The sequence below is a fragment of the Balaenoptera physalus genome (assembly GCF_965194825.1).
Source record: "Balaenoptera physalus genome assembly, chromosome: 7".
Classification (NCBI taxonomy): Eukaryota; Metazoa; Chordata; class Mammalia; order Artiodactyla; family Balaenopteridae; genus Balaenoptera; species Balaenoptera physalus.
Genome location: NC_138886.1, coordinates 69,833,183 through 69,853,150, shown reverse-complemented (window position 1 = coordinate 69,853,150; position 19,968 = coordinate 69,833,183). Strand labels below are relative to the sequence as shown.

The window sequence follows — 19,968 nt, the reverse complement described above, 5'->3', positions numbered from 1 at the left end:
ACACTGAGCCTTTGGGCCCAACTCTGCCACTAGCCATGTGACCTTGAGCAAGTCATTTAATGTTGCTCTCCTTAGTTCCCTCATCTGAAAAACTATGTGTTAGACTAGATAATCTTGAAGTATCCAGCCCTAAAGACCTTGACATCATTGTCAATTTACCCAATTCTCGGTTCTATAATGGTGAAGTCTTAACACCACAGGCCTTCTACAAATCAGTGCAGAATTTAACTGGAGAACCATGCCCCCAAAAATCTAGCACGAAGATACACTGCTATTTCAGGACATCTGTTGATACATTCTATTAAAAGTGAACCCATACATTTAGGCTAGCACCTGTCTACTCTACCACCTCCAGCGAGGTTTTTTCCCACATTTGTAATACAGTTTGTAATACAGCTATATTCTTTGTGTGACTTGATAGCTCATTCCTTTTTTCATTCCTGGGATCTTTCACTCCATTTCTGGGATATATATATACATACACACACACACACACACACATATATTTGCATACATTAAAGTTCATTTTTTGTGCTGTAAAATTCCATGGGTATTGATAAGTGCATAGTATCATGTATCCACCATTACAATGTCATATGAAATAATTTTACTGCCTTAAAAATCCTCTGTATTTCACCTTTTTAACCCTACCTCCCTCCCCCCAACAAACCCCTAGAAAGCACTAATCTGTTTGCCACTCTATAGTTTTACATTTTCCAGAATGTTATGTAAATGGAATTATACAGCATATAGACTTTTCAAAAAAAAAAAAAAGTGAACCCAGCAACTCTAATCAACAATTCCTAACACAGAAGAGCTAGAATACAAGCTATTGTCACAACATTTTGTCTCCTTCCTATAGTTGTGAATCACTATTTATATTCTTATTAAATTACCAAACTTCCTTCATTACCTTCTAAATGACAGTGTAAAAACTAAGTTAACTTACTCTAAAATTAAATCTCAAGAAACTAACAGTCTGCTGAAAATGCAAGCAGTGATCAATTTCATCCTGCAAAGAACCATCTCATAGTGCAAAAGTAGAAATGAGACAACTGTAATTATTCTTTGCAAATAAATATAAAATAATTTAAAACTTCTAAAAAGCTCTAGATAGCATACTCTAACACTCCAGAACTCAAATGAAAGGAATAAGTCAATGAAAGCTTATCCATAAATAAACCAAACTCAATTAATAATCTCGTCTCCTTACGACTATCTGGACATACATCATTAGAAGAACTACTTCCAAATTCCAAAATAATACTCCTTTGAAATGAAACAACCAAAAAGTAAGTTAATTACTTGCTGACTAACTAAAGCATTGGAAAAGAGAGATATTTGTAAGGACTACCCTAAAAACAAGCTTAATAACAAATATGGCACATCAGCAGCAACATCTTTTATAAAGTATCCCAATCTATTTAACAAGAGAAACTTCATTAAACAAATGTTTATAAATTTGTTATTTTTGCTTTCTGACATGGATGAACAAAGACTTTTTTTAGTAAATATTAATATCTTACCTTTGAAAATGCAGTCCTAGGTGAGGGAAGAGAGGATGATAATAATGTTTGTTTTAAGGTATTCATTCAATTGTTACATGGACTTTTATCACTGGCAGATGATTACAAGGTTCCCTATATCTCTTTAAAACTTCCTGTAGCAGTATATCCTGCCTGGAAATTCCATCTAAAATTGAAGTTATAGACTCAGAAACAATGTTCTAATACATAGTATGTATAGGACACTCTAAGACCTTCAAGAGCAAGAACACATGAACGTAGCTAGTGTGGTAAATGTAACTCAGGCATTGGATTACATGGGACAATGGTACCATCCCATCATGACCTTGTGTGACGTACTAAGCATGCAGTGATATTATATTTTAGGAGGCACTCTACAACCCACTGCCTGGGCCCCACCAATCTGTGGGCCTCATGTGTATACAGATATAAATTCAACATTTATAAAGCACCCAAAAATGTGCCAGGTATTATTAATACGAAGAATACTGAGACACAGTCCCTGACCTCAAGAAAGTAAGAAAGTTTCACAGTTAATGGAGGAGAATAATTATAAGACCATGCAGTAAGTATAATGATGTTAGAAATCACAACTGAAGTTACTAAGGGAGCATGTAAAAGAGACACCTAATTCAGCCTGTGGTAAATAAACACTTCCTAGGAGAGATAATACCTAAACAGAGATTTTTTTTTTTTTAGTTTTGTGGCCACACCACACAGCATGTGGGATCTTAATTCCCCGACCAGGAATCAAACCCATGCCCCTTGCAGTGGAAGCGCGGAGTCTTAACCTCTAGACCACCAGGCAAGTCCCTAAACAGAGATTTAAAATAGAGAAATTAATCAAGAAAGGGCTAGGGTATTAGTCAGAAAAGGGCTGGGATGAGATTCAAGAGAGTAAGATAGATACTAATAAGCAAAAGCACAGAGGCGAGGAAACAGCACTGTTTCCTGTGTGGAACCAAAGCAAGTCGGTGTATTGCTGAAATACATAATTCATAAATTATGAGATAAAGATAGGAGAAAATAAAATTGGTGAAACAGATCATACACAGAGCCTAGCATGACACAATGGATTTCGTCCTGTAGTCCAGGGATTTTCCAACTATTTCAGAGACCAAATGATTGTTTTCCAATAGAAAGCTTCCATAAGGTATCAACACGTAAAAAAATAGTCTATAAGAAAAAGAGCTGAAGGGGTGCGAGGGTGTTTCCATGCTTAGCCTATACATTGCAAGTGCAGTTTGAAAATCACAGCTGCAGCGACTTAAGAAAGGGAGTGATGCAATAAGATCTGCTCTCTTGATGCGTCACCCTGATGGATGCTTAGAGAATGGCCTTGAGCAGGACGAGATCAGAGGCAGAGATGCCAGTTAGGAATAGGTGGCAATAGCCACAGTAAGAGATTACCGCCTGAGCCAGTGCCATAGTAATAAGGATGTGAGAAAGCTTTGAGGACCATCAGAAGGCAGAAGGCCCTGGTGAAGCTAAACTAACTGCACATATGGCAGCTATCTGGTCCCAGTTGGCAGGACTGCTTAATCCCAACTGGCACTGGTTTCTAATGGAGAGATTAACTCACTAATCAATTTCCAGAGGGAAGAACCTGTCTTCCATATGTACCACATAGTAGTTTACCAAATATTTCCAATCAACTTTCCCAACTAACCAATGCTTAGCTTATTTAATAATAGCTTTTCTCATAGTCAATATTTCAACAATCAGTAAATCTGGTAGGATTTTTTTCTCTTACTCTTAAAAAGAAAATAGAAAACTATATCCTGCTCTAAGACATTTCTTTGCTTCAGGAGAAAACATTACAGTCAAAGCAGCTTAAAAGAAAAACTCTAAAATTAGCATATACTCTTCATCTCCCTCATTTATTTCATTTTACATTACCTTTCAGGGCATTGCTGGAAAAAAGTTGTCAGCTGTTGCAAAAGTACTGGCCAGCAATCAGGTCTGTGTTCAAGCACAGTGATCAAAGGCTGAGGATGGTTTCTGAAAAACAGAAAGTCACGTTGGAAGCTGTCATTTCAGGACTACACGTTCTTAATATCTAAATATAGCTACAAAAAAGCCACTACAATCTAGATTCAAAATTGTCACAAAATTATCATTTGCTGCATTTGTTGCAGAGTTGGCTCATTAGAACTATGTTTTTCCTATATCTAATTCTTTTCCAGAAAAGAGAATAAACCTGGGTCTTAGAGACCCAAATTTGACAGCAGACTCTGCCATTTAATAGCGCTATGACTTTGGCCAAGTGTCTCAATCCAGTAGCTCTTTCATATCCATCCCCTTGATTCCTGCATTCTTGGAAATCACTGGCCACCTCCTCCTCTTGCTGATCTCTTTCCAAACCTGGAAGGTTCCATTTCCTCTAACACTGCCCCAACCTATAAGCACTATCTCTCCGTCTCTGTTCCCACTTACCCCCATTTTTCTCAGTATATGGTTCTGTGTTTCCCCAGTATACTTAAGGTGAGAAAAAAGAAAATATTTCTCCCATATCAAATAACAAACTCTGTAAATTATAAATTCTTGAAATTTCTGTTGAACAAGGACAAATCTTTTATCTGGGATACATCGATTAAGATACCTAAAAGACTATATAAAATTAAAGATCTGAAATGTGAAGGATCCTCATATAATGGGGTTTAAAAAAAAAGGAAAAAAGGACAAACAAATTATTTTAAATAGTTCAAAAAGTCTACTAGAAATTGTAAATTCATTAGCTTTTTAAACTATGAAGTACTAAACAAAGTTTTGATGTGGCTTTTTTTATTGTTAGTTTCAGGTGTACAGCAAACTGATTCAGTTATACATAAATACATATGTATATATCTATATTCTTTTTTTCAATTTTTTTCCATTATAGGTTATTACAAGATACTGAATAGTTTCCTGTGCTATACAGTAAGTCCTTGTTATTTACCTATTTTATATATAGTAGTGTGCATCTATTAATCCCATACTTCCAATTTATCCCTCCCCTCTCCCTTCCCCTTTGATAACCATAAGTTTGTTTTCTACGTCTGTGAGTCTGTTTCTGTTTTGCAAATAAGTTCATTCGTACTATTTTTTATTTTTTTTAAGATTTTTTTGATGTGGACAATTTTTAAAGTCTTTATTGAATTTGTTACAATTTTGCTTCTGTTTTATGTTTTGGTTTTTTGGCTGTGAGGCATGTGGGATCTTAGCTCTCCAACCAGGGATCAAACCCACACCCCTTGCTTTGGAAGGCGAAGTCTTAACCACTGGACCGATGGGAAGTCCCCGTACTGTTTTTTAGATTCCACATATAAGTGATGTCATAGAATATTTGTCTTTCTCTGTCTGACTTACTTCACTTATATGATCATCTCTAGGTCCATCCATGTTGCTGCAAATGGCATTATTTCATTCTTTTTTTAATTTATCTTTTTAACTTTTAATTTTATTTTGTAGTTGATTAACAATGTTGTGTTAGTTCAGGTGTACAGCAAAGTGATTCAGTTATACATATATGTGTATCTATTCTTTTTCAAATTTTTTTAAAAATTAAAAATGCTATTTGAAAAAAAATTCAAAGCATATAGATGCAGCTATCTTTTTTACATAAAAAGAATCATATGCATAATACTTATCTTTAATCTTAATTTTTAACCCAATAATATAGCACTAGCAATGTTTAAAAAAAGAAAAAGATCAGTCACACCCAAATGATTTTTTAAAACAGCCTTCTTGGTGGTTCTCCAAATGGGATCGCCTTACCAGCAATATCAGCATCACCTGGGAACTTGTTAGAAATGAAAATAAATTCTCAGGCCTCAGCCAGACCTAATAAATAGCTCTCCAGACAATACTGATGCACTGCTATAAAGCAGTGGTGCTCAACCCTGCTTGCATGTTTGATTCATCTGTGGAGCTCTTTTTAAAATACCAATGCCCAGGCTTCAATTATACTGGGGTTGCTAGGAGTGGAGCCCATGCATTAGTAATTTTTAAAAACTCTTCCAGCAATTCCAATGTGTTGCCAGATTGAAAACCGGTACAAGTGAAAAACCACAGAAGAGGGAGGTTAGGAGTTGGGAAGTTTTCTGATTTTTCTCTCTCTTAAACAGAAAAGTATGGCAGATCCATCACACTGAAACCCTCATGTTAAACACCTCTCTGACACTACTACACAGTTTCTGGGTATTATAACACCATCTCTCTATTTTCTCCTCAACCTCACCTAATCTATTAGACACTAACTTCACATGCTGGCAGCCTCCTGTTTGTTAAAGCACAGGCTATTTCTGACTGATCAGATTACTGCCATTGCTAAGGGATAGCTCCAAGCAACTTTTTATGCCAAAACTCAAAGATCCTATCAAAATCACATTTCCAAATTCCAAACTCTTTGGCAGTTAAACCTATCTAGAATTTGCTTCTGCTCTAGTTGCTACAGATATGAAGACACAAATGTTACAAATCCTTAAAGCCTCTCAAGTATGTCACATCAGCCAAACTTCTTAGATTACGAATTCAGTAGGTCATGTTCAAGTGAACATGAATAAAAAGGAAAGAACAGCAACTGCAATTATTTTAGCTATGGGTTTTCCTTCTGACAAGCACCATATTGAAATGAGGAGCATCAGATATGACCATCTATTAATCCTCCAGCTAATGGTGGCATTTATGACTATTTAAGAAGAAAATCCAACAAGTTGTCACATAGTTTTTGTGTGATCATAAAGCACTTAAGTGCTCTGCAATACTCTTCCCTTATAAGTCACCCCCTAACTCTTCCCACCCCTCAAATTCCCACCCCCAAAAACTGTCAAGAGTCTATCTCCTGTTTAAAAACTGTTAAGAATCTTTCTCCTTTTAAAAACAGTCTTGTCGGGCTTCCCTGGTGGCGCAGTGGTTGAGAGTCTGCCTGCCAATGCAGGGGACACGGGTTCGAGCCCTGGTCTGGGAAGATCCCACATGCCTCAGAGCAACTGGGCCCGTGAGCCACAACTACTGAGCCTGCGCGTCTGGAGCCTGTGCTCCGCAGCAAGAGAGGCCGCGACGGTGAGAGGCCGGTGCACCGCGATGAAGAGTGGCCCCCACTTGCCGCAACTGGAGAAGTCCCTCGCACAGAAACTAAGACCCAACACAGCCAAAAATAAAAAAATAAATAAATATATTTAAAAAAAAAAAAAACAGTCTTGTCCAGATTAAATCAGATCAACAGAGGTAAGAGATAGTAATTTTAAAGTAGGATTAGGAATGATGCATATATAGCAAACGACTCTGTTATAATTTAGCTTCTACCTCACTGGAATTGTGGGACCCACTCTGCTTTCTTGCATGAAGTTGAAGGCCCGCTTTGCTAGCACTGGGGTTCAGCAAATTCTATTTAGTATCTCAGACTTAAAACTCTAAAGATGAGATTAAGAAGAATACAAAATAGGGATTTATCCAGATTAATTACTGACTTAGACATCTGGATAATTAACTTTTCCAGAGAATTGATTATGTCAGATCCAAGTGGAAATACTGTAGGAATAATATACAATATTGATTCCAAGAAGTTAAAAACCTCGAGGGAGAAAGGAAGTCCAAATTAAAAATGTTGAATATTACGATTGATTAACATTGATTACCAATATTATACTATTTCAACTGAGTACAACTAACCTAAAATCAATGATAATTGCCAAAATTTTGTTTCAATACTTTGAGCAAAGAATGAATTTGAAGCAAAGAGCTAAATTCTCCCTTGTGAATCATCAAATTGGTATGTGAATACACATATAAAATAATATGTAAAGCCTTACGCTTTATAGAATGGACACAGTTTTTAATTCAATATACTTTATCGTGCAACTGCCATACATGAGGGGTTCTCAATCCTGGCACTACTGACATTTGGAATCAGATAATTCTTTGTTGTGGGCGTTGTTCAATGCACTATAGGATGTTTAAGTGCATTCCTGACCTCTACCCACTAGATGCTAATAGCATTCAACCTAGGCACATGACGATCGAAAATGTCTCCAGACATTACCAAGTGTCCCCTGGGGCCACGGTTGTCCCTGGTTAAGAACCACTGCACTAGGTAAAATGGCAAGCACTATGAGGCACAAAACTCACTAAAACATGGTACTAGCCCTGAGTTATTCAAAAAGACTATTATCCCACCTTCATCTTTCTTTACACTGAACCAAAAGCAATCAATCGATCATGCTCAAAATTTGAAGGTTCTTATGGAAATATAATCATCAAATATTAACATTAGATGCACAAGAGTAACGGTAGAGTAGGAACTAGAAGACTTAAAATGGAAAACAAATGTAAAATTATTCCTTTGCAAAACACAGGAGCATGTTCCAAAATAAACAAACAGCATTAAATATTATGCATGCTAATTTGGTATGATAGAAAATAGAGTTATTTTCCATTTAAAATATTATAACTAGAGCATTTAAAATGTCATAAGGAAAGCAATTATACTCCAATAAAGATGTTAAAAAAAAAATGTCATCAGGCTAAGTATAGTTCACTCCTGAAATATTCAAGGATTGATTCTTAAATTAATGGATTATTCAAGATTTTTCTTTTCTTTCTTCTCACTCACTGCTTGTTAGCCACTTCTTTCAAGTACCTCACTTCTTTCAAGTACCTCCAACTGAGAAAGGTCAAGGTAAATGGAAGAATCCACAATTTAAAGTAAATTTTGCTCTTCATTAGAAGGACTGTTGATCAAAAAAAGAAATAACGTGGTACAAAAGAACACCAAAACACAACCTGGGTTATGCCTTAAAATGTCAATTATACCCAAACCTGGTATTCAAGGCATAAAGAGTAAGTTGTCTAAAACACTTTATTCAAAGTGATAGATGGGTTGAATGTACAATCAATGTGATCACTTGTAAAGCAAACAGTGACAGACAATAAGCTCTACAATTATGAAAAACAAACACAAATGTGGGACACTGAAATCATTATTATTATTTATATAAGCAGGGCCTACGTAGCATCATCCAAATCATTTACTGTTACGCTGCCACAACCATGTCTCAGAAGAAAAACTAGAAGTGGAGAGGTGACGTGAAATAGTGGAGGGAAAACATTGAATTAAAAGAGGCAAGAGTTCCAAATTCACATTTTGTCTCTGCAACAAACTGTGTAATCTCAAGCAAGAGAATTAACCTCTCTTGGGCAAAGTTTCTTCATCTGTAAAATGAGGGAATCAGACTAAGTACCTTCCAGTGCTAAAGTTATAGAACCCAAGTCGCCCATTAAAGCCCTAATCTTGCTCGGGACCAGAGGTGGAACCAAATCCTGTAAAGGCAGAAACCAATAAAGATGGCTCTCAACTATTAATAATTCTATGCCAAGCTTAAATGGCTTTAAGGCCAACATCTAATACAATCTAAGGCCTCAAAACAGAGGTCTCCTATTTTTATCTCAAAGAAATAAAGCATCCTATATTTTTTACTTGAGAGAGAAATGCAGTGCTATATCCAGAATAAGCCCACAGAAAATTTTAAATCAAGATTTCCTAACTCTTGAGACATCCAGTAGATTCTGTTTTCTTCGTAAAAGAGAATAACATTGTTTCTAAAACTGAAATCAATACAAACCAGGCAATCAGGTCACCCTTCATTGGCCTCTAGTGCCTCTAATTTCTCCTTCACTGTGTGGTTATTATTATTGTTGCTGTTGTTGTTGTTATTGTTGTTGTTTTCTGCCATAGATGAGCCAATTTGTTGTATGTTCTTTGGCACTTTCCCATTTCATGATTTGTAAATGTTTTAACTGCCATTTTAAGTAAAGCATTTAATACAGTAACTAGCACACAGAATATTCCATAAATGGGGTACTATTATGATTATCATGCAGGTAAATTTTTATCTTAAACTAGAGCATAAGCAGCTTGAAAGCTGGGTGTCTATCTTCTTACTCTTAGGTTTCCCTTTCAGTGCCAAATGCACATCTAAAATAAATGTAACAAACACACACTTTCCCCAAAGCACCTTTTTAAACTCTTTGAATGGATCATGAAAAACCAACATCACAACCCCTCTAAGTACATTGTTTCAAAGTCCACATTGTTCGGAGAAAAAAAGCACAGAGGAAGCATGCAGAGTTGGTACCTAATACTTCAGGGCTCCCTGCCCTTTAATAACATTGTCAACAACACAGAGCAGTGCATGCATCTTAGCAGAATGGAGCGGGGGAGGGAGTAAATGATAAATTCGTGGTGCCACTAGACTAGCACAGAGACAACGATAAAATAAGGTAGGTAACTAGATTCACCTTTCCAAGTATAAATACATCAATCTTACTAGAAAAGAGGGAGCAAAAAAAAAATTAGTCTTGTAGTAGGCAAAAAGCAAGAGTTATTTGTAACCTTTAGGTCACCTCAACCTTTCTGCTACATCTCTGAATGTAGGAAAGCTATGATTTGATTTACATCTTAAATTCAGCGGTAGACACAGATTGCGTTTTCTGTGTGAGGAAACAATGCCCGCAGTCACCATGCATTTTCATGTATGCAGCTGTGACCCTGGCGCTTTCAGAAGCATAGCATAGCACTTACTACATCAAATATGCATTTTAAAAGCATTTCTCTACCTGCTCTGAATTTTGATTTGAAAGAGCTGGTTAGAAGCCAAAGTGGGATTAAAAAAAAAAAAAGCTCTACAGATTTTAAGATAAAAAATGCATAATAGGGACTTCACTGGTGGCTCAGTGGTTAAGAATCCACCTGCCAATGCAGGGGACAAGGGTTCGATCCCTGGTCCGGGAAGATCCCACATGCCTCGAAGCAACTAAGCCCATGCGCCACAACTACTGAGCCTGCACTCTAGAGCCCATGAGGCACAACTACTGGGCCCGTGCACCGCAGCAGCTGAAGCCCGCGCCCCTAGAGCCTGTGCTCCGCAACAGGAGAGGCCACCGCAGTGACAGGCCCACTCACTGCAGCGAAGAGTGGCCCTCGCTCGCCACAATTGGAGAAAGCCTGTGCGCAGTAACGAAGACCCAACTAAGCCAAAAAAAAAAAAAAAATGCATAATAAAAATTGTTAAGATTCCACAATGAATATTACTATAAAAAAGAAAAATTAAACAATAATTGTGAATCATTATCTATCCTATAGAGTCTTAAGACAATGCATTTCATCCTTTCCAGAAAAAGAAGACTTGGAGCAAAAATTATTTCAATTTTGATATTTTTGACTAATTTTCTTTTTTCTTTAGGTCTATAACGCAGATAGGGAAAAGATAAGATCTCTTTGAAAAGAGACTTCATATCACAATGGTTCTGCCCTCACAATGAACCTTTCCCAGGATCCCTATTTTGAGAGGCAGGGTTTTAATGCAAAGGTGTCTGCCAATGTCAGAAGTCTGGAACTATTTTAGGTACAAGGTGATGGCTGGGGGGAAACACACAGATATGGAGGGGTCCAAAACGTCTATTACTAAGTTACATTCTTGATTGGGGTGGGGCGGCGGGAAACTAGAGATAAGATAAATAGGCTAAGGCAAAAATTACAACATTTTATGCTCTTCAGGACATTTATCAGCAAATTACCATACCAATTTTCAAATTAAGCATGCACACTTAGAAGAACTTATAAAATATTTTCTAGTGGCAATTGCTAACTGGAAAATTGTATAATATGTATAGATTATTATTTAGGTCTGATTTTAAATCCCAAGTGTAAACTCCAGGTGATTGGAATCATAAACTGTGAACAAAGACTTCCCTGGGTGGGAAAGAGGAGAGAAAAGAGGAAGTGAAAACAGAAGCAAAACATGCAGTGCCACAGAAAGAATCAAACTGCAAAAAGACAGATGGGGGACTTCCCTGGCAGTCCAGTGGTTAAGACTCTACACTTCTACTTCTGGGGGTTCGGGTTCAATCCCTGGTTGGGGAACTAAGGTCCCACATGATGAAAAATAAAAAAGACAGATGGCCCTTGGAACGTATTACTGGCTATGCTTCCCTGATTACTGCCCTAACTTCTTTCTTATCCTCAACTCTACTGAGCTTTCTCAGGGACAGATCTGACACGGATACCCCCTTCTTTCCCACCTTCTTTTTCCTAATTTCTGTAAAAAATTTCATTTATCCATTAAAGCGAGAATTCACAAGCCCTCTGAAATTATATGCAAAATTTTGAGTACATGTACATGTGTACATTTTCTAGGGGAAGGTACAAAACTTTTATGAGATTCTCAAAGAAGGTCCTGACCTCCCCTCCAAAAAAGGGTAAGTGCTAGTAAATTAAAGCTAAGTATACCTAAGGTAATTATTGCAATTCAGCCTTGTTAAACTCCTGCTTCCGAAAAAAACTATAAAGTACGCTTCTATTTCCCAAAAAAAGGTATATATGATGTGCCTAGAAATGGTGGCTCCCCAGCTACTGAAGTTTTTGTAACTTCAGCAAAATAAAACATATTAATGCATTCTAATGGTTCCAAACCCTATGGCAGCTTGACTGTAAAGTACAGACAATTTAATAATGGTGTCATGCTTCCTTTATGCTAAATAAAACCAAACATCTACACCTCAGGAGATCCCTTTAGATAATATATTCAACTGTTGAAATAATCAGCTCCCCAAAAAGCAAAATGCTTATCTTGACAACAGAAACATATGACAATAGCTGATGGTCAAAAAAAATCAAAAAAACACTTGATTTTTTTTCAAGTGTTACAGGATTCTAAGCAACCTCGTTAAGAAACAATAAATGCAATAAGGAAATGTGCATAGAAATGAAAAACAGTAACAACTACTCTTAATTAAAGACTAGGAGGTTTATTTTCAGGAACTTACGAAAAGTAGTTTACCTCCAGAAATAAATGTAAAAGGGAAAAACACTGAAAATTCATTGGACTTGGTAAGTATACAAAGATATTACAGAATAAATAAAATGTGATATATCCATGCAGTGAAATATTATTCAGCCATAAAAGGAATGAAGTACTAAATCATGCTACAATGTAGATGAATCTTAAAAACATTATGCTATGTGGAAGAAGCCAGACAAAAAAGGCCACATATTGTATGATTTTATTTATATGAAATGTCCAGAAGAGGCAAATCCACAGATAGAAAAGTAAGCAGTGTTTTATATCTATAGTAGGAGGTATTAGAGAAAGACTGCTAATAGGTATGGGGCTTCTTTTGGGGGTGATAAAAATGTTCTGGAATTAGATAGTGGTATAGTTGAACAACTTTGTGAGTATAATAAAAACCACTGACTTGTACACTTTAAAAGGGTGAATTTTATGGTATACAAATTATATCTCAATCAAAAAGGCATTAAAAAATATTCCAAACTTAACTCAGCCAAATACTATTTTAAATTTAATTAACCTCTTTCGATTTTAGAAAAATTCATATGTATCATGTGAAGTATACTGCCAATATAAATAATCATAATAACTTGGATTTCCCTTACAAAGAAAATAAGTTCAAATCAGAACCTCATTTATTACCTCAATATCCATGGTTGATATCTTAATTGTGCCCATTTTAAAGATGCAGATGTAGGAGGAAAGAAAGTTAACTGTCTTTGTCTAATGTCACTATGAAATAATATAATGTTGTTCAGTGTTTTAACCATTTGCCCAGTGATTTCCAAACCTATTTCCACATCAGAATCTCTTGAGACTTTTTAAAAATGCATGGATTCTACGTACCCACACTGGCTCCCACCCAAGCTTTCTAAATCAGAATCTATAGAGGTGGGGCTTCAGAATCTATAGATTAAGTGAATTCCCAGGGATTCCTACCATGTCCACATCTAAAGCATATCTATATCTCCACTGCCACTAGTAAATCTGAAGGGAGTGGTAGAGTTGGGAAATCACCATTTTGAAGTTATCATAGTGAAAATTAACGGGGGGGAGGCAGCTGTGAGTTTAACAAGGAACAGGATATTTGCATGGTCTCGTAGCATCTTCCCCATAGACTGCTTATTAGTTACAAGAAGATGATAACTATACAGTAGAGAAACCAGACATCACCTTGATGGGGTAATCAAAATTAAAATCACCAGTGAGGGGCAAGATGGACATCAGGGTCTCCAGATATGATATCCTGAGAAAGACATTGCATCACTTTTATAGTATTAAAAAATGTCAATGTTATAAAAGATAAAGGATGCGAAATTTTCCAAATAGTTCCAAATTTTAAAAGACTAAAAAGATATGACAATTAAATGTAATATATGATCCTAAACTAGAGCCCATACACTAAAAATAAAAAGGAAAAAGGTATGAAAGGACATTATTAAAACAAATGGCGAAACTGGAATATGGACCATAGATGAAAGTATTATATCAATGTTAAATTTTCTTGATTTAATAACTGTACTCTGGTTATATATGAGAATATCCTTGTTCTTAGAAAGCATACCCTACTGAATATATGTAATCTACTCTCAAATATTTTTTTAATTATATAGAGAGACGGATAATGCAAATGTGGCAAAGCGTAAAAAAATTGATGAATCTGGGTAATTGGCATATGGAAATTTTTTGTACTATTCTTGCACCTTTTCTGGAACTTTAAAATTCTTTCAAAATAAGTTTAAAAATAAAAGCTTCAGTGACTTCCCACTACTCTTTTTTTTTTAAATAAATTTATTTATTTATTTATTTTTGGCTGCATGGGGTCTTCGTTGCTGCGCGCGGGTTTTCCCTAGTTGCGTCGAGCGGGGGCTACTCTTCGTTGCGGTGCACGGGCTTCTCATTGCGGTGGCTTCTCTTGTTGCAGAGCATGGGCTCTAGGCACGCAGGCTTCAGTAGTTGTGGCGCACGGGCTTAGTGGCTCCAAGGCATGTGGAATCTTCCCAGACCAGGGATCGAACCTGTGTCCCCTGCATTGGCAGGCAGGTTCTTAACCAGTGCACCACCAGGGAAGTCCCCCCACTACTCTTTAAAGAAAGCCCAAAGTCTTTGCCATGGTCTTGCATCTTCTAGGCCATGCCCACCTCCCCTGGGCCTCTGTCTTGGCCTCTCCCTCCCTTGAACACTAAGCTCCAGGCACCCGGCCTCCTGTTAGTTCTCCTGGGGCACCAGGCTCTCTCACACAGCAGCAGCTAGGCACATGCTTTTCCCTAGATGTAGAAATGCTCTTCCTGCACTCTTCGCACAAGTGACTCCACCTCACACACCAAAATGGGTATAAGACAAAATGCAAAAAGGGCTTCATGCTGAGAAGAAGCTAGTTATCAAAATTAAAACTGGAGCTATATTTTGACATCCACAACTACAAACTGGTCTTAGTGCACTCTGTGTCAGTATTTACCTTGGGACTTTCTCTCGTTTCTGTTTGATGGCCCTAAGGAATGAATGTATTTGCCTTAAGAGATAAGTGAAAAAAAAACCAAAAATGGTATGAATCACAAAGTACCTCAGCCTTTCGGACACACATCTTTAAGTTCTTAAAACTAACTCTCCATCTAAATAAACTCATAACACTGCACAAACAGATGCACAAATACACATAGAGTACATAACTTTCATCTACTCAGGGTATCACCATCCATCACTATTGGCCTTATCACCCATTTCAGAGCACACCATCTGCCAAAAACATTTAATATTCCCTTATTTCAGAAAGTACAGATTGATGTTGATCAGACCAACCCTTTCCACAAATAAGATTCTCAACATTTGATATTTGTACATGTCAGCCACTGTCTGGCACATCAGAATGATGCACAAATTTTGGAACAAGCAGTTACTGCTCATGAATTCACAGCTATTTCCTCACTTCAGCTGAGGGAAGAGAGATCTTAAAAAGATTGCCATAATATGAATATGCAGAGGAAAAATTAAAAGCAAAAGTACATGATAAAATTTTAAGGGAAAAAAATGGCATATTACAGAGAAAATGAGCCTCTAATAATTTATGAATCATAAAAATTTAGTTTCGTCATTTTTACTTGCAACCAAAATACCAGGCAAATGTTGGTTCTCTGCTGCATTTCCCATATGGTCAATGTTAGAGAATGTTGAAATAACTTAAACATAGTGTGTTATTAAAAAGTGGAGTTCAAACTAACCAAAAGAAAATTCAGACCAAACAAAAAGGGCAGGGGAAAAATAAGCCTGAAGTAAAGGATATCTTACTAGTCGCTTTTTTTTTTTTTAACTGATTAGTATAAAAATTGTTCACAGGGTGGGAATGTAAATTGATACAGCCACTATGGAGAACAGTATGGAGGTTCCTTAAAAAACGAAAAATAGAACTACCATACAACCCAGCAATCCCACTACTGGACATATACCCTGAGAAAACCATAATTCAAAAAGAGTCATATACCACAATGTTCACTGCAGCTCTATCTACAATAGCCAGGACATGGAAGCAACCTAAGTGTCCATCGACAGATGAATGGATAAAGATGTGGCACATATATACAATGGAATATTACTCAGCCATAAAAAGAAACAAAATTGAGTTATTTGTAGTGAGGTGAATGGACCTAGAGACTGTCATACAGAGTGAAGTAAGTCAGAAAGAAAAACAAATACCGTATGCTAACACATATATATGGAATCTAAAAAAAAATGGTTCTGAAGAACCTAGGGGCAGGACAGGAATAAAGACGCAGACATAGAGAATGGACTTGAGGACACGGGGAGGGGAAAGGGTAAGCTGGGACGAAGTGAGAGAGTGGCATGGACTTATATATACTACTAAATGTAAAATAAATAGCCAGTGGGAAGCAGCCGCATAGCACAGGGAGATCAGCTCGGTGCTTTGCGACCACCTAGAGGGGTGGGATAGAGAGGGTGGGAGGGAGACGCAAGAGGGAGGAGATATGGGGATATATGTATATGTATAGCTGATTCGCTTTGTTATAAAGCAGAAACTAACACACCATTGTAAAGCAATTATACTCCAATAAAAATGTTAAAAAAAAAATTGTTCACAGGTAAAAAAGGGCTTTTAAAGTTTTTGAAAACAGTTAAATGCCTAAACCAGAGGTCACAAACTGTTGCCCTTGGATTGCATCCTGTGAGCAAACGTGTTCGGTCTGCCTACACTGTATTTTCAAAAATTGGAATTGCTTTCCAACATTTATTAGTGAGGATATTTCATATAAAATGTTATTAATATTGAAAGATCTGAAGGTCTGGCAACAATGAAGCCCCACTGCCTCACTGCAACAATTGGCCAGTAGTTCTCAGTTGAACCAGCACACTGGAAACCATCTAGGAAGCTCTGAAAAATTACCAATGCTTGAGGCTGACCCCTACTCATTCTAGGGAGAGCCCAGGCGACTAATACATTTAAAAGTTCCTCAGAGGACTCTAACGGTGCAACCAGAATTGAGACTCCTGGGCCTAGAGTTTTACACTTGACATATGCTCTTCGTTTAATCACAGCAGTCAAATGTGCTTCACTGTTCTTCCAGTTTACCCCCATCCTAAAAGGCACTGGGAATTGAAACTCCATTTAAATATCCCCATTTAATCTTGTTTAAGCCACTGAAATATAGAAGGGTCCAGTGACGCAAAATGAACTTTACTGGCTACACACACTCTAATCTGATGTATCTCAAAGCACGGTGGGTAGATCACTTCTGTATCCAAATCTCTTGTTAAAGTGCATGTCCCAGACACATATATGAAAAACTCTGAGCAAGAACTCCTTATGCCCTGTAACACTAAAAACCATCCTTGGTTTGTAGAAGGGTGCTGAGGTCTCTCTTCCCCTCCTGTTCCTACCAGCGTCTACTGTCTGACCATGCAGAACACTAACTTGTTGGGGTCACTGAATTACTCATTGAACAGAGAGCAGTGAGGTTGAAATCTCACTTGCGTCCACACTTGGCTTGCTCTCATTGGATCGCTTTTCCATTAGAATTGCTGTTTGGTTCTGCTCTTGGACTCTCTAATGTCCATGGTAGACGCAGTAAGATGAACTTGGTGCCTCGGTGCCTAAGTTAGGAGCAAACAAACCTTTTGCCTTCTTAATAGGGAACAGAGGCCAGGAGACATGATTAACCACTCAAGATCCCTCCCAGTCTACCCCAAGGGGTTCCCTGCAGCTAAGTACTACTAAGTTCATATATGGTACCACTAAGTTCCCAGGGGCTCAAGCAATATTTCTCAAGCATGATCCACAAATGACCTATATCCATCACCCAGCAGCTGGATTCCTGAGTCTCATTGCAAAACCTACTGAATGAATGAGAATCTCTAGCAAGTGGGCTTGAGAAGCTGTACTCGTAACGAGCTCCCCAGGCGGTTCTTAGGCACAGGAAGTTTGAGAGCCACTGAGCTTTGGGTTCAACAAAGAGAAGACCCCACTCTAAAGCTCCTTCAGGAAAGTCACAGGAACCAAGGGAAGCCACTGGCTAACATTCTGGGTCCTCACATCTCCTTCTCTCTTCACTCCCCACCTGGAACGACTTAAGCAATTCAGGGCAGACCCATTTAAAATGACAACATAAATACCCAGAAAAGGAATAGCTGGATCATGTGGCAGTTCTAGTCTTAATTTTTTGAGGAATCTCCAAACTGTTTTCCATAGTGGCTGCACCAATTTACCTTCCCACCAACAATATATAAAGGTTCCCTTTTCTCCATATCCTCTCCAACACTTATTTCTTGCCTTTTTGATAATAGCCATTCAAATGGGCATGATGTGATATCTCACTGTGGTTTTGATTTGCATTTCCCTAATAAATACAGTGATGTTGAACATCATTTCCTGTGCCTGTTGGCCATCTGTAGGTCTCCTTTGGAAAAATGTCTACCCAGATCCTCTGCCCATTTTTTAATCAGGTTATTTCGTTTTTTGCTGTTGAGTTGTACAAGTTCTTTACATATTTTAGATATTAACCCCTTATTGGAGATATGATTTGCAAATGTCTTCTTCTGGGTATTTATCAGAAGAATATGAAAACACTAATTCAAAAAGATATATGCACCCCAATGTTCATCATAGCATTATTTACAACAGCCAAGATATGGAAACAACCTAAGTTACCCATTGATGGACATATGGATAAAGAAGATGTGGTATATATGTACAATTAAATACTACTTAGCCATAAAAAAAGATGAAATCTTGCCATTTGCAACCCCTGGATGGACATTGAGGGTAGTATGCTAAGTGAAATGAGTCCAGCGGAGAAAGACAAATACCATATGATTTCACTCACATGTGGAATATTAAAAATAAATAAACAAACAAATAAACCGCACAAAAGCAAACAAATAGATACCAAGAACAGATTAGTGATTACCAGAGGCGAAAGGAAGTAGGGGGAGGGAGAAACAGATAAATGGGATCAACTATACGGTGACAGATGGAAACTAAACTTTTCGTGGTAAGCATGCTGTAGTGTATATAGGTTAAAATATAATGTTGTACACATGAAATAGTAATATAAACCAATGTTGCCTCAATCTTTAAAAAAATTTTAATAAAAAATAAGATGACCACATATTCTGTTTTACTATAATTCAAATTAATCAGCTATTAGGACAAAAAGAAGTGAGAAACACTTAAAATCCAACTGTATAGTAGCAGAGTCCTTAATACCATAAAAACACAGATGAGTTTCATGCTCAGAAAGCTTACAATTATTTGTCATACTACTTCCATTTTAAATCAATCCTACGGCATAACCAGGGAACACCTTTCAGTGGAGTTCTAAGCTTCTCATATCCTTTTTATGCTTTCATACAGAGCTCATCAGCCTTCCTCTCCAAGGCTGGATGATATTGTTAACCAACATGTGGCAAAGAAGATTCTAAAACAGCATGACAATTTTATGCTTGAGTCAGGCAATCATAGCTCTCTTGAGGGAAATCTGCTCTCCAGGCTCACCTCTCCTGTGTTTCTGCCCACAATCCCCCCTGGAGGAACTTAAGGCTCTTATACACTCGATTACACTCTACTGATTTATAGTGCCAAACAGCCATTCACATAAGGGCCCTCCATAAACATTACTGGATTATGCCAACTCAGGTGATTGATTCTGGTCCTCTTAATGTGCCACCACTCTACAGACAAACCTTATATATCCAGTATGATTTCAGCTCCTCAAACTAGGCTCCCTATCCACACCTTGCATCTATTGTCTTCTGAAAACAAGACTGCAGTTAAAAGAACCAACTACTGGAGAAAACTAATTATAAATAGGAAAGCAGGGGAAACATTACAGGTAGCTGAAAGTTTAGCACTTGCACACAGTGAGCACAATCAGTATGAAAATGACACTAACTCTGATTCTTCTGTGAGACAGAAAATTTCCTTCCATCATCATCAAAACTAGTGCTTCTTAAACTGAAAGGTGCCTGTGAACTACCTGGAACATCTTACTAAAATATGGGCTCTAATTCAGACAATCTGAGATGGAGTCCGAGATTCTGCCTTCCTAACAAGCTCCCAGGAACTGCTAAGGCTGCTCATAGCTCTGCTACTTATAGTGTGGTGGGGA

General features: G+C 37.4%; 1 protein-coding gene across 2 annotated transcripts in view; it reads right to left on the bottom strand.

The window, feature by feature from the left end:
• FOCAD (focadhesin) overlaps positions 1-19,968 on the bottom strand; it is a 309,592-nt gene that overhangs the window by 229,864 nt on the left and 59,760 nt on the right. For both annotated transcript variants that reach the window (XM_082470462.1, XM_082470463.1), the window contains exon 6: positions 3,426-3,527. In XM_082470462.1, the coding sequence (XP_082326588.1) occupies positions 3,426-3,527 (102 nt within the window). The remainder of the gene's footprint in view (positions 1-3,425; positions 3,528-19,968) is intronic.